Source organism: Fomitopsis serialis (genome assembly GCF_022376445.1).
Source record: "Fomitopsis serialis strain Sig1Antser10 chromosome Unknown B0H18scaffold_51, whole genome shotgun sequence".
NCBI classification, from domain to species: Eukaryota; Fungi; Basidiomycota; class Agaricomycetes; order Polyporales; family Fomitopsidaceae; genus Fomitopsis; species Fomitopsis serialis.
The window spans coordinates 155571-171186 of record NW_025955011.1 but is presented as its reverse complement, the minus strand read 5'-3'; the positions used below and the strand labels follow the sequence as shown (position 1 = coordinate 171186).

General features: G+C 57.6%; 2 protein-coding genes across 2 annotated transcripts; both read right to left on the bottom strand.

Annotated features, from left to right (window-relative positions):
* Nucleotides 1-1659: 1659 nt before the first annotated feature.
* On the bottom strand, nucleotides 1660-2986 carry B0H18DRAFT_1120741 (uncharacterized protein; the record flags this gene model as incomplete). Its single annotated transcript, XM_048034199.1, has 3 exons — nucleotides 1660-2035; nucleotides 2583-2697; nucleotides 2746-2986. The coding sequence occupies 3 exons, from the start codon at nucleotides 2984-2986 to the stop codon at nucleotides 1660-1662; spliced, it is 732 nt and encodes a 243-aa protein (XP_047891585.1).
* A 6272-nt stretch (nucleotides 2987-9258) lies between these two features.
* Nucleotides 9259-12356, bottom strand: B0H18DRAFT_1120739 (uncharacterized protein; the record flags this gene model as incomplete). Its single annotated transcript, XM_048034198.1, has 15 exons — nucleotides 9259-9294; nucleotides 9353-9453; nucleotides 9506-9526; nucleotides 9590-9631; nucleotides 9687-9976; nucleotides 10027-10119; nucleotides 10176-10246; nucleotides 10302-10454; nucleotides 10506-10733; nucleotides 10784-11131; nucleotides 11182-11439; nucleotides 11503-11648; nucleotides 11697-11813; nucleotides 11879-12082; nucleotides 12131-12356. The coding sequence occupies 15 exons, from the start codon at nucleotides 12354-12356 to the stop codon at nucleotides 9259-9261; spliced, it is 2334 nt and encodes a 777-aa protein (XP_047891584.1).
* Between the last annotated feature and the right edge of the window lie 3260 nt (nucleotides 12357-15616).

The window sequence follows — 15616 nt, the reverse complement described above, 5'->3', positions numbered from 1 at the left end:
TAGTGATTTATGCACCGTGCCTAGATAGCCTGTATCGAGATCCGGCAGATGGACAGCATGTATGTCGTGCGCCACGACATACACCTAGTAGGAATACATTCATTGCAATGCCAATTGTCACTTACTGCTTCAACTTCAAGTCTTGATGCAGTTCGTGGACACTGTAAGTAAAGGGCCAAGGGATCAAGCGGCAGCCTTCCCGATTTGGTATGTTTGAGGCCTTGACAAATTATCCCGCTGTGACAAATGCAGCGGTTGTATAGTGCTTCATTATTTGTGCATAATATCGACATTGGAGAGTATACTAGGCACTATGTAATAGGCAGACAAGATCACCATCATTCCCCTGTCCTTCACCTGCTCGGAGGAGGGGGTGTACAGGCTGCGGTCGATGCCATCGATGACGACGGTGCGCATGATGCTGCATGCGTAGTCCACAGGGAGGGTCTTCCCGATGTTGCGCCCGTTGTGAAGTGTCTCCTGATCGGGGCTGTTCTCGCTGTGCAGTTCTACCTCAACGTGCACGCTGCAGCCCTTGAGGTCGAGTCGGTTAGCTTCCTCCTTACACGGATGCAATCTCGTCCGTGCTTACCATGCTGCGAGATGTCTTGATGTAAGTAGCTGGGCATGGGCCATGCCGACATGCCATTCACATGTGCTCATTGACGCGCCATCGGACGTACTTGTTGAGTCTTGATGTGTGATTCGGCGAGTGGCAAGGAAGGGACATGGGGAACAGGACAAGAGGCAAGAGGGTGCGCCTGGGTAGAGGGTAGAGGGACGGATGTAGCACCTTGTAGACCGCACGCGCAAGAGGTGAGTTTTGCGGGCGCCCCCGTGAATCGAACATTTGTGTCTATTTGTTTCCTAACCAAATTGGGCAAACCCGATGTGCTCGGACTGATTCTGGCCAATCAGGACGCGAATAATGGTCCCCCTAGAGCTGCAACATACCTACGATTCGCTTTCTGGACGTTATCACACTATGTCCGCATGTCTAAGGTATGTCTAAGGGATCTAATTCATGTTTAGTGGCATCTACTTCAATAGATGAGTACAGCATAAAGGCCAGGGTTCTCGTGTACAGTAGGGGTGTCTATCTACACTTCTGTACTGGTTCTCTTAGTCTCGAGTCGTAAGGGGTGTTGTGGTGTGAATATATCGGTCTCAGTTTTATAGTGTATATTCATACTAGCATTACAAGAACTCTATCTACGAAGACGTCTGCTGTATCTGCATGCAGGGGCACCAGGGCAGTCGCCCTCTGTGTTTGCAATTGGCGTGTTGCGCGCCCCAGCCCTGCCCACCATCGCGGTCACCCGCTTTTCGCTCACGCGCCCACCTTACGGTCGTTGGCTGTGCTTGCCTGCTGGGCATTTGCCCTGCACGCTCGCAGTCACCGTGCGTGTGGTGCTGGTCCGCGCTCTGTGCCCGCCTGCTTTCCCTCTCGCCTGCTTTCCCTCTCACCCGCTTGCCCTCTTGCCCAACCACCCACTGTCCTGCTCACCCGCTTTTCCGCTTGCCCGCTCGCTTGCCTGCTTGCTCGCTCACCTACTTACCTGCTCATCCGCTTGTCTGCCCGCCCGCCCGTCCGCCCGCCCGCCCGTCCGCCCGCCCACTCGTCCGCCTGCCCGCTCGTCCGCCTGCCCGCCCGTCCGCCTACGCGCCCATTTGCGGGCCTGCGTGTGTATCCGTCGGCTGTGTCAGCGTGCCGGGCATTCGCCCAGCACACTCGCAGTGGGCGTGTGCTGTCGCCTGTCCACTTGCCCGTCTGCTCGTTCTCCTACCGGTCCGCTTGTCTGTCCGCCTTCCTTCCCGCCCGTCTTCCTTCTCGCCCGTCTTCTCGCCCGTCTTCCTGCCCGTCTTCCTGCCCGCCAGTCCGCCTTCGCATCCATCCGCTTGTCCGTCTATCCGCCCGCGCGCGCCCACCGACCCTCGCGCCTGTGCCCGTGGTCCATCCGTCGGCTGCGTCTTCACGCGGGGCATTAGCCCTGCGCGCTCGCGGTCGACGTGTTGTACTGCACGTCGCCGCGTCCTGTGGCCACGGTCAGCTCGCTCGCTCGTGTGTGTCTGTGCTCACCTGAATGCCAGTGTCGGCTACTCCCAGTCGCTGTCGTCGTGCCCGCTGTGCTCTAACAACGTCGGTGACCGACGCGGGATGGTGGTCGTAAACAGCGGGCGGAAGCGCTTGCCGCTCATTCGGCTCATTGCGAGCTCCCGGGTTTGGCCGAAACTGACGCCGCGCAGGGATCGCCTGGGGATCTCAGGACCTGATTCAGAATGCCCTGACCCCGATGTGCGTCCATATCGGGCAGCTCGCATCGCGCGCCAGTGGTGCCGCCCCGGCGGCCCCGCCACGGACGAAGGGACCGGACTGCCCCGGCATGGCTGCTATATTGGGTAGCGACCAACGGCGCCTCGCTCATACATGAGCGAGTGGCGGCTCATGTATGAGAGGCGCCCTCCAGTAAGTACAGGCTTGTTATGTATACACCCTTTTGCGCTAACTACAGGTATTCTATACATACATATGCCGGTATAGCCTGGACCGAGCTTGCAAGAAATTAAATTATGCTACGCACCGTCTGACCAAGTGCTGGAGCGACTTCTCAAAGTCGAACGGCCCATCTCCAGGCGCGAGGGTGTGGTCCGAGGACCGATCTGACGAGTGGTGAGACGCATAGGCCGGCATGAGCCCTGCTGAGGGTGCACCTCGCGTTTCGCCTTGCTGACCATGCGACTTACGAGACATGGTGCGCTTGAGCTCGTCTACGCCGGTGGGGTCGAAATGACCAACAGAGACGTGTCTGCATCGTTCCTCCTCTTGTGCGTCAGGAGGGAGCTGGAGCTCATGAGAGTGTTCTCGGTGAGCGACAAGATTATTATGTATGGTGGCATTTGCGTAGACGGCTGCGGGGGAAGTGCCGAGAGACACCTCGGGCATGTGGTCGCCGCTGTTGGCATTGTGAAACTGGGTGGGATCCATGGCCGGCCCGATACGGGGAAGAACGTACGGTAAAGCGAGGGCTTAGCACCTCCCACTGCAGGTCGGGACGAGACATTATATAGGGCCTGAAGGCCTGACGAATAGCGCGACTGCGCAAGAAGGAAGACGGCCAGAGCCAGGCATTATGATTAGCGTTGGGCTTGTGATTCGATGAGATCACATCACCTTCACAACTTTATTCCCTTCTCCGCCATCAGAGATCGTGCACGCCCCAGACAAATCTCGAACCAGTCACCGGGGCAGGCCCCCGCTCTCGCAATTCTGCTGACACGCGTGTCCCGGGCCTTCCTGTGCTGCTTCAGTATCATATAATCACTGTCAGCCCAGCTCTGCGTGAACTGATGATATACAAGACCTCACTATGCTGTCTTCCAACTGCCGGAGTATGCTCAACAGTACGTTCTTCGACTGCGCTAACATCCCGATGTGCGTAGATGTACCACGGCCATCATAGCCATCAAAAGTGGCATGTCCCTCGCACGCCCCAGACGGGCAGCTGGAAGAGGGATCCCGTATTCAAATAAGCTTCGCGGGAAGTTGAAGGAGCGAGGCATTCGTACTTACTAATACGCGACAGAACGACAAGGTCACGGGACGAGGGATAGTGCACTCAAAAGCAACTCAAAAGCAGGAAGAAGCACGCGGCCGTATAGAGGAGAGGGGGAGAAAGTCTTGGGGCTTCAAAAAAGCTCCCTGCGCCTTTACATACTCCGGGAGGCAGGCAGAGCGAATGCTCATGCGCACTGGCCAACTTTCAGATGCCGTCTGCACACGAATCTGGCAGTCGTGCTGCAGTTCCATCGAGAGCCCTCTGTCAAAAAACGCGCGGCTTCAGTAGATGCAGAGCTTTTCAACGACTCTGCTTCCAGATTGAGCTAAGATTTACAAAATTGGTCAGACGTGTATGCGGATGGCATGAATCCAAAGTCACAACGCGTCCAGGGCATACTGCCTGTCTGGAGTCATTTTGCCGAATGTGATAGCAGCACCAGCACAGAGCTGTGGCAGTCCCGTGCACGTCAAGTTTTATGCGGGCGATGCCGCCAATTCGAGCAGTGTCATATTGCAGTCTGATTCCATCGCGTTCATCGAACGATGGGATACAGGAGGAACACCTGCGGGTCCCGTTGAGTACACAAGAATATACTCGAGCGGCGACGATCATGCATGAATCAATGAGTGTCATGATGTCTTGCACCCCGCGAAGAAAGCCGAGATTTTGCTCACCCTGGTACGTTCATGGGCACGCTCTATCCATACGATGGCGTACATGCATCTTTGAGTCGTGTATGATCTTGGGCTACTAGAGATTCTCGTTCGGCAGCGTACATTCGACATAGCGTGAGCGACGGAGCAGATCGAAGCATATACTAGAATATGTACAGAGTGCATGGCAGATCGAGACCAAGGGCAATGTCTGCAAGCAGGGCTGGATCATATAGAGTTCAGATCGGATATCAATAGTCCATCACAAGTCCATCATTCGCGCTGTGGTCGATGGAGCTCTTGAGAGCGATATATTACCCTGTAATAAGCCTACAGTCGCCAGGGTTGACGCTTGAAGATGACCGGCGGCAAGGATGATATTCGCGACTACCAGGCACAGGCACAGCAGCATCACTTTCCATGAGGCAAATGAGAAGGGGTGGTAGGTACAGCCATAGAGTACAAGACTGACTATTCGGGGAGACACGCACCGGACAGGAAGGCAGATGACGTGGGAACAGCAACGGGGGCAGCTTCCGTTATAAAGGTCGAGTCCGGTGCTCGAGATCCCTCCTCGATACACTCTTTTGTTCAAGAGCCGGAGTGCCCGTCAACCTCGCCTAGCGCGGAGAATGCTGTGTCAGTGCGACCGGTGGATTGCCTCGCTTGGAGCGAGTGAAATACCAGCTGGTATCTGGAGTGACACTGGATGAGTAGTGTGCATTCTAATCCGTGCAAGCATCTATAATGGAATAAAATACGCACCCTCAAATTGACACAGAGTAGCGGCAGACAAGGTCATACGGCATCTGTTATACACCAGACGCGGTGTGTTGTTCTTGTTCCAGGAGTAAGGCGAGCGGGACGATCCCAGTATCATGCGAGTGCAGCAAGGTCGTCGCCCAGGCATGTCTGGTAGCTTTCCTATGCTGTAATGAAGCATAGGACAGTACAGTGATGCGAGCCATTGTAGGGAAACGGACGAGGGATAGATCAGTAGCGAGCGCCGAGGCGGACAAAAACAACGCGTTGCCAACGCGGTCACGTGTAGTTTTCGGTATGTAAAATTCCACGCGTCGAGCGTTTACGGTACCATGGTTCGACCACGTTCAGATGGAACAACCTCTTCTCTACGCCCGTCACTCAAGTTCATATAGCCAAATTCACCAATGCTTTGCTACAGGCTTGCGCCTAAGAAATTCTACATTCTACACTGAGGAACAGGCTCAGTGGTGCCCTCAACACAGGTATTGACGAGACGACATCATTATTGTTGCATGCCACCATGTCGATCTTATCTATGCAATGAGATTTAGATTACTAGGTTTTAACGGAGTTCTTTTCCCCAGATGCTGTACGCCAACCCGCGATCTAGCCATCCTAGCAAGGTTACCCGCCCAACGTGTTACCATACCCGGCCCTGACATCGGCTCCCAATCTGCGCAGCCCTCTCGCCGCCGACCCCTATGCGTCCACTGTCGATGAGCTCCATTCCAGAGCACCGTGCCGGTCGTCGTGGTCAGCCTTGCGGGCCGTATCGGTGACCCGGCGGTGCACAGCGGGAGGCTTCGCGCGTACAGGTATTCCAGAGTATATGTATGCGCGTCGGGGGTCGCTGGACAGCGCGCCTCCGCTTCTCTCCCACCGCGGAGTCGTTGGATCTCCGCCCCTTGTTCTTCGCCTGGTTTCGTTATACCCTGTCTCTGCGGCTATCAGCCATCATGAAGAACAAGACACCAAAGACGCGCCCCTTACAGAAGCTTCTAAGGGATAACTGCCAGATACGAGCAAGGTCTGCCCTCATCGTTCCTCTGCAGGCCCACTCTCTCAACCCATTGCTTTAGTTCGGCGTCTGGGGAGTGTCGTGGGGGAAAAAGGACAAATCGTTGTCCGCGCGCATTGCAGCTTCCAGGAGTACCGAAGGCGGCTTTGCCACTCCTGGAGAAACACACGAGGATTCCAGCAGCGGCTCTGCTGCCCTTCCGCTCCCGACGGCGTCTCGAACCATGATGAAAGAAACATACCCGCCGAGTGCAAGAAAACGCGACCGAGAGCCTCGCGAACCACAGCAGCAGCAGCTCGCCTACCCAGTCCAACCGATGCCATTGCATCTTTCGTTCCAGATGCCCCTGGACCCTCCCTCTGAATACGCCACCCTGGGTCATCCAACTATTCCATCCAACAACATGCAGTCGTATGGAAGGAGCGCTCTGCAATCGCCAATACAGCTGCGAGCAACTCGCCGACGCCACACACCCGGGACAGCAATACATCAAAGACAACAGCGAGATCATCACGGCACGGTATGTTTGCAATGCTAACTTCATCGTTGTCCTGAGCTTGCTGACCACGGCGGTGTAGGCAGTAGCCCTTACGCCCGACCGCCACAGATCGTCGTGTCACCTCCTACATCTACCTCGGCTGCATCTGCCTCTTACAACGCCCCGCCGTCGCCATCCGTAGCCCGACAATACTGGGCATCGGCGAGGTCCACGCCAGCGACCTCGACCTCGTCTCTGGGATCCATCCACTACACACCTTCATCACCTCTGCAACATGTCGCAAGCCGGGTACAGCTCCAGGACCAGCCCAGTGTCGTCATCCTCCTCAGACTGGTACCGGTGAGACGACGCCCTTCGGCCCGAGAGCTCAGGAGCATACGAGGAAGCAAGTGCACTCTACATTACCGCTCCGCGCACGGCAGTCTTTCCCAGTCACGCCAGTCTCTACGCCATCAGCGGAGGACTATCCGAGCCGTACAGTGGCATAGAGCTTCACCCGCAGCGACACAGTCATCCTCGGAGTGGTCTCCCGGACCTCAGGTGTCTTCCGCTCTGCCACCATCCAAACGCTCTCGCTGTCAGCTCCTGAGTCGATTACGTGGGTCGCGAACGCAAGCGAAGACCACGACGCGGCTCCACGGACATGCTGTCGCCGAGACTGAGACGTACGCGGAGCCTGACACAGAGGCTGCGTTGAGGGCACTAACTCTCATGCCCAACGATGGTGGAACAGCACCATGGCGACAGAACACCCTCTAATCCTGTCGGATGTGTCTCGCACAGAACAAACAGTGATCGAAAACCTATATGGACCGGAAGGTACGCACCAGTGTATGTTACATATCCTCAGAAACGTGTCTGATGATATGCACAGAGAGACAAGCTGTTGCTCCGCGTGTGACACCCGCGTACGAGCCTTCGCACGGCACAGGTCCTGGACAAATATATCAGATGGACCCCAACCAGCCCGCGGGGCTCTTGTGGGCGGGCGCACCTGCACAGGCGGTCGCTCCAGCACCTCGATGGCTCAACTTACCCACAAACGCACAACCCCCACTGGAAGATACACGGGATATGTTTACAAGGCTACCGCCACTGGAACACGGCACCGGCTTGGTCTTACTGCCACTCGGGGCGGACACTGTTTTCGGAGATGGCGCCTCCGGGGCAATTCCAGACTCGCTTTCTTTCGATCCGACTTCGCAGTTCTTTCATGGGTCGGGAGCTTGGTGATGGCCTCGGTGCTCTGCACTGCCTGTCAATCCCGTTCAACACTACCTCAGACAGTCACCCGACGGACGTCTGACCTTGATTCAACCCTAGACTCGGACTATGTTACATTTTGCTTTCCTCCCTACGTTGTCTTGCAAGCTATCTGTCTGCTATCGCTGTTATGCTCCCTCGTCGTGTTATCAGTGTCACGTACTCACCTCCATCCACCTTCCGATCCATACACTGATCCTTTTCTCTTGCTCGATGTTCCTTGCACCTCCTTTCGACCACGACGCCCTCGCACGCTTCCCTCCGCTCTTCCTAGCACCTGTCTTTGTGATGCCTTGCTTTCAAGTTTCATTGACATCCAGCCGCGACGTGTAACTGTAGCCTATATCATCTTCAGTGTAATCATATAGTCAAGGAACGAGACGCGAGGTCGGAACTCAGTAGGAGGACATCAGCGATCCCGAGGGAGTGTCGGATGTACACAGTACGCAGTACCGTCGTAATATTGTAGCTCAAGGTCGGTGATGGCACAAAGCAGAAGTCTAAGCGCCGAGATTTGTGCCGCAAGCGCTCCTTTTGCACGCACTGGCATATGCGTGTCACAGTTCTGTGAACTTTCCCCTCCTCCTCCTCCTCCTCCTCCTCCTCCGCGCGACTGAACACACATACTGCCAACATAATACAGTCTCTTATCTTCAATGAGCTTGATTGCTCACAAATGTGCATTGAGTGTGAGTCTGAAATATAGCCTGTCATGATGGTCTGCCGAACGCTTACCCTGCAGCGCTAGATTGCAACGACGACGTTATGCACATTTCACAAACGTGCAAGCTCGCTGTGATCCCTTGCTCTGCGGTCGAGCGAGGCATTTTTCTTGAAGACGTCAAATCCGTTCAAACGAAAGTGCCTACTATGACACGTACATGAAGCTCCCTCATGCATCACAAATTCAGGAAGTCGGAACGACATCGACGTCGCCTGACGCCTGTGAAACTAGTTCGACTCTGCGCGCTGTCGCGTTCGTTACATTGTGGTCTCGTTAAGAAATCAGAGTCTTCATCTGGGACGTACGCCATCGGCCCCGGGTATTCATGCCTTCACGGTACACCCATACACATGGTGCGTTTTCGTCTCTTGGGGGTCATTCGTGCAGACGAAGTCTATACGATCGAAGCTCACTGTTTATGTGCCTTGTCTTTACTTCTTTAGAAGGAGGACATGCACCATCTCTCCTGTCTTCGCATCAGGAAAAATCGGATTAGCTTTCAGGACTTTCAAGGGAAAAAAGGTAAACCAAGGCACAAAGACAACCTCCCTTCTTTATCTACGTTCAAAGTCCCAAAAAGTCTTTGTAGTCTTCCGCAGTGGTAAAATACGTTGAGCACATCCAATGCTTTATTACAATAGATTCTTGACTGTCTTTGGATATTTGTCCACACATTCAAGACGCATAATGCCTCAATGGCATGTCGCACTTTCAAGTCTTTTTACACAATGGTTCACTTGATTGACTTTTATGACGGACAGTTCTTTTGTGTCTTATTAGGTTGTGCAGATGATAGTGGCTTTGGGCTGATACTAATACAACGGTACAGATACGGTACAGGATATTGCTACTACGCTCCGAAATACACACCGCGTGAGGCGAGACAGATGGCAGAAGTGGAGGAAACGTCGACGTCGACTGAAATACGTACTCTAGTAGTCCAAGGGAGTGTTGATTGGTAGGATATATGCCTAGGAACAGTCTTCAGTTGTGCATAACCCAGATACTACGTACAGTACTCACCTTGGAACTCGTACGCACGGACTGTAGAACGCTACGGCACTCACTAAGTGGACGAGCCCCCCTCACTGTCTCCTCCTTCCTTACCATCGCCCTGCCTACGACCTTCGGCAACCGGATCCCGTTCATCTGCAGGAGAAGGTCAGTGAACGTCAATATACTACCACGTCTTCTAATATCATACCTTGCAGCTCGTCGACCTCGTCAACCGCGACCTCGTCAACCGCGACCTCGCCGTCCTTCTCTTGCTCAGCGGTCCGCGCTGACTTCGCAGCGGCTCTTGAAGAGGACGGTTTCGCCGAGGACGGTTTCGCCGAGGACGGTTTCGCCGTGGTTGGACGCGATGTTGACGGCCCACTGGCAGGTCTGGACGGTGACGCCGGCTTTGCGGCCTGTTGCAAAGCCGTCCAGTCCATGAAGTTCTCGTCTGGCTCGTCGTCCGACTGATCGCTGGTGATGCCGTCGACACGCTGACTGCAGATCATTCTTGATCAGTGGCTCTTTTCTGAACGCAACTGACTCACCTGATACGGCCCCAAACGTACGTCTTGAGGTCGCGGTAGTAGTCAGGCGCGTTCTCCTGCATGGCCTCCAGTATAGTCATGAGACTATCCCACCTAGGCTCACGGTCGTCAGTGAGTTAAGTTGAGAGACGGCGACGGCAACTACTTACTTTGGAGCGAACTGCCTGTTCGTGAACATGATCTGAGTAGAGCTAACGGCTTCCTTGAGCCCAAGCTCGATCTGATTCCAGCAACCGGTTAGCGATATACTGAAGAGAAATACGGCGTCCGCTCACCGAGTTGCACACGAGGCAGATGAGGTTGTCGGGCACCTCGCGGAAGCGATGGACCGCTTGACCGGCGCCGCCGTTCCCCAGGAACCATTGCTGCACTATAATCTCGGCGATCGCTGGGTGGCGGAACGGCTGCTCGGGGCTCACGCGGCATTTCTGGTGGGTCTCAGCGTTGTTGAGAATATGAAGACGGAGCATGGGACGCACCTTAGTGTCGAGCCCGTCCTTATTCCACGCAAGCTCCATGTCCCCGAACACAAAGTTCGGGATGTCGTGCTTTACACCGTTCACCCGCATTGGATGGGTCTTGAGGAGCCATGTTGCGAGAGATACACGCCGCTGCTTTGGGTGCATGTTCAAGCCGTACGCGTGTTCAACCACGGTCTTAGCCTTCTTCTTCACCTCGTTGCGCAACTGCGCAGCCACCGCCCACACCTGACCAACCTCACTAAGTAACTGAAGACGGAATACATTGAGAGACTCACCACGGTATTCACTGACGTCCGCAGATGATTTCCCTCGTCACCCTCCCCCGCCTGCACCTTCGCATACGCCCGCCTAAGTTCCTTCTTCTCCCGCGCATCCTTATTCTTGCCCTTGCGTGCGTCTTTGAGAGCCTCGGCTGTAAGGTTGACGTTCGCGAGCAGGCGTGGGCTGGAGACGTTGGAGTCGCTGGTCCAGGCCGACTCGAGCGAGAGGGTGAGGCGGAGCGAGTTTTGAGCCACGACGGCAAGGGCGCGGATCTTGGGAGGGAGGTCCGCTAACTTGACACGCTGGCGCGGCTTGGTGTTCTTGGCCCTCGCGGACTTCTTGTCCTTCCCCTGTGTGACGACCTGGCCAGGCTCAAACGTTCTGTGGACGTCTAGTCAGATGGAAGACTTACCATCTCCGAGTCGTCTTCATCGATTAGCTGGTCACCGCTGACATCCTCGTCTGAGCTGTGGACGCTGAGAGCGTCTTCGTCGTAGGCACCGTCGTCGTCGTCGTCGTCGTCGTCGTCGTCGTCGTCATCGCCATCATCATCATCATCGTCGTCAGTATCCCTCAGCTGCTTGCGTGAACCGCCGGCCTTCTGGCTGCCCGCTGCCTTCTTGGCAGAAGCGGCGGCCTTCGACTTACCGACGGTCGTGTAAGGTGTCAGCTCGAGGTAGCATTAAGTTCTGACGGTGGTACTTGCCTGGAGGCTCTTCTCCGTGAGCCTTACCTTCCTCCCTCGCGCGCTCTTGGGCCCGTCAGGTTCCGTCTCATCTGCTCCGTCATGATCCTTCACAAGACCGCTCACCGTCACCACCTTTCCCTTTCCCTTTCCCTTGCCCTTCACCTTCGACCGCGGGGACGTCTGCGTCTCATCTATGATTATATCAGGTTGATTAGCAACGACAGCAATATACGACTTACCTAACAGACCGGCAGCAATGCTGCCCTCTCCTTCGTCAAGCCCGGGCCTCGCGTCACGCTCGTTGTCGTCGCCACGAAGTTTGAGGTTCCCCTGCTTGTAGGCGGGTTTTGGCTGGGCTAGGTAAGAGTCACGTACCGTTAGTAGATCCTATGGCTTCGTTGGGTCGCAACTGAGTACTTACGGCGACGCTTGGCCCTGGGGCTCTCAGACTGTACCACCTCATCACGCTCTTGCTCGTCCTCCTGCTCTGTCTGCTCATCGGCTTCCTCTCCGCTCGCAGGCTGACCAGAGCCTGATGCGTTCTTCGCTTTCTTACGTGGTCGCGTCTCCTCGCCCTCGGACTGCTCTTCTTCTTGGATCATGTCTAAGGCCTTCTTACGCACGTCTGCAATGTATCAATACTTGTACATCTTGGAAATCTTAGTGCACTCACCGCCCTGACGGCCGCTCTCCTTGCGCTGAAGCGCTTGCTTCTTCCGCTTCAGCATCCTCTGAAACTCCTTCTCTTCAGCATCGTCCCAAGTCGCTGCCTCGTTACCTTCGGTATCTGCTTTTCTTGCTTTGCTCTTCGCGGTACCCGCCCTTGGAGGTTTCCGGGATGTCGCTGTTTCCTTCTGGGCTGACTTCGCATTGGATCTTGTGACGCGAGGAGACGACATAGTAGGAGGTGAAGCGCCGTGGTAGTAGACGTCGTGGATACGTCCAGAGAGGTCGTGCCAGTGGAACCGTCAAGAGAGGTCGTGGTAGCAGCAAAGGGAGCGTTCAAGTTGCGAGAGAGCTACCACGGATATTCCCACAGCGATTGATGATAGCGTAGGCTTCAATTTCCCACCGCGCAGCTTTCAAGACGTAAAGGCCAAGTTGCACATGTCTTAGAAGACATGGGCGCGGAGAGGTAGAGTCTTATTTGGTGTACAGTACCCAGTGTAACGAATGTTTACGGGCGCCGTTCGTACTTCCGCGCACGCATTCAGCCAGTCGCTGCCACGGTAGGACCCGACGGTGTTCACGCCCTAGGTACCAACTCTCCGCCCCACCGTACTCAGTTCGTCCGTCTTATCCTAGCCCGTCGAACGGAACGGGCAGGTGAGTGAGACAGCAGGCGCCGAGAGACCCGACGCGTGAGCGAGATAGCGCATGAGAGACATGACGGGCGAGCGAGACGGACAGCGGACAGAGACGGCGGAAGGCGGACGGCGGACGGCGGACGGCGGACGGTGGACGGTGGACGGTGGACGGCTGAATAGTGGGCAAGCGGAACAGCGGGCGAGTGAAACGGTAGGTTAGTGAGACAGTGTCAGTGCCAGTACGTGTGCATTTGACTACATGCGCACCGTCGCAGACATCCCACTCACGGGAAGACTATCCATATATACGTCACCTTATATTGCTGAGGTAGGTTGTGGTTGCAAGACAAACGGTTATCCGCCGCGCCCAACGTACGAAGACTCACCGTGCTTGGTATATGGCCAGAGGACCAGCCGACGTTCGTGTGTTCGTGACTGATACTGAGTGCGAGGACTCGTACGTATTGTGTCTACGCACTCATTCTGTACAGTAAACGTAGCTGGGTGCCGGGTGATCAGTAAACTCGAAATCGAGACATAAGTGGGTACCTATCCTGCCACGATATCACGTCCGGCACGGTCTTGTCTCACAGGTCCTCCGGCTGGTGCCCCGCTGCCCCGCGTGCAGATAAATGCCCTAAAACGCCATCTTAAGTAGTCAGGAAGGAAGCTGAAGGTAAACTTACCAATGTTCTGGCCGCGTGAGTGTGAGGGAGGCAGCACAGTTGTGCAGAGGTTGGGCTGGGCGTCCTGGGCGTCCGGAGCGCTGTCCCTGCCACGGCGTTCGTGGTCGCCACAGTCTTGAAAGGTGAGCGAGAGGGAGGTGAAACGGTCGAGCGGCACTGTGCGGACGCGCCGCACACTTCGCGATAATAGTAAGTCACTCGGGCCGGCGGACAGCACAACAACAGTTAGAGAGAACGTTGTTGATTAGACTTGTACTAAGTGATGGAAAGTACAGTAGACACTACAGAATGTATGTGATGTAACGTTACATACCTACCTGAGGACCGGGTGGTAGGCTCGGCGCTGGACAGCCCGCCGTTTCGCCCACGAGGCACCGTGCACCGACGCGCGGGTGCTGACGGAGTGCCGATGGGTGCTGGGGCTGCAATTGACACCGCAGACGGACACGAACGGACACGAGGGCGGCGGAGAGCGGCGGGACGGGGGTAGGAGGTCGGGGTGGCGGGCTCGGCACTGGAGGGCCCGGCCTTCGTGCACAAGGCACCCCGCGTACGCGCGGAGTGTTGACGCAGTCCCAGGGCGGCCTGGGGCTGCGTTTGACGCAGCAGACGGGACACGGGGGCGGCGGAGAGCGGCGGGACGGGGGTAGGAGGTCGGGTGGCGGGCGTGGTACTGGAGGGCCCGGCCTTCGTGCACAAGGCACCCCGCATACGCGCGGGGTGTTGACGCAGTCCAGGGCGGCCTGGGGCTGCGTTTGGCGCAGCAGACGGGACACGGGGGCGGCGGAGAGCGGCGGGACGGGGGTAGGAGGTCGGGTGGCGGGCTCGGACTGGAGGCCCGGCCTTCGTGCACAAGGCACCCCGCATACGCGCGGGGTGTTGACGCAGTCCCAGGGCGCCTGGGGCTGCGTTTGCGCAGCAGACGGGACACGGGGGCGGCGGAGAGCGGCGGGACGGGGTAGGAGGTCGGGTGGCGGGCGTGGTACTGGAGGACCCGGCCTTCGTGCACAAGGCACCCCGCGTACGCGCGGGGTGTTGACGCAGTCCGAGGCGACCTGGGGCTGCGTTTGCGCAGCAGACGGGACACGGGGGCGGCGGAGAGCGGCGGGACGGGGGTAGGAGGTCGGGGTGGCGGGCTCGGCACTGGAGGGCCCGGCCTTCGTGCACAAGGCACCCCGCGTACGCGCGGGGTGTTGACGCAGTCCCAGGGCGGCCTGGGGCTGCGTTTGACGCAGCAGACGGGACACGGGGGCGGCGGAGAGCGGCGGGACGGGGGTAGGAGGTCGGGTGGCGGGCGTGGTACTGGAGGGCCCGGCCTTCGTGCACAAGGCACCCCGCATACGCGCGGGGTGTTGACGCAGTCCCAGGGCGGCCTGGGGCTGCGTTTGGCGCAGCAGACGGGACACGGGGGCGGCGGAGAGCGGCGGGACGGGGGTAGGAGGTCGGGTGGCGGGCTGGTACTGGAGGACCCGGCCTTCGTGCACAAGGCACCCCGCGTACGCGCGGGGTGTTGACGCAGTCCCAGGGCGGCCTGGGGCTGCGTTTGACGCAGCAGACGGGACACGGGGGCGGCGGAGAGCGGCGGGACGGGGGTAGGAGGTCGGGTGGCGGGCTCGGCACTGGAGGGCCCGGCCTTCGTGCACAAGGCACCCCGCGTACGCGCGGGGTGTTGACGCAGTCCAGGCGCCTGGGGCTGCGTTTGGCGCAGCAGACGGGACACGGGGGCGGCGGAGAGCGGCGGGACGGGGGTAGGAGGTCGGGTGGCGGCGTGGTACTGGAGGACCCGGCCTTCGTGCACAAGGCACCCCGCATACGCGCGGGGTGTTGACGCAGTCCTGAGGCGACCTGGGGCTGCGTTTGGCGCAGCAGACGGGACACGGGGGCGGCGGAGAGCGGCGGGACGGGGGTAGGAGGTCGGGTGGCGGGCGTGGTACTGGAGGACCCGGCCTTCGTGCACAAGGCACCCCGCGTACGCGCGGGGTGTTGACGCAGTCCTGAGGCGACCTGGGGCTGCGTTTGGCGCAGCAGACGGGACACGGGGGCGGCGGAGAGCGGCGGGACGGGGGTAGGAGGTCGGGGTGGCGGGCTCGGCACTGGAGGGCCCGGCCTTCGTGCACAAGGCACCCCGCATACGCGCGGGGTGTTGACGCAGTCCCAGGGCGGCCT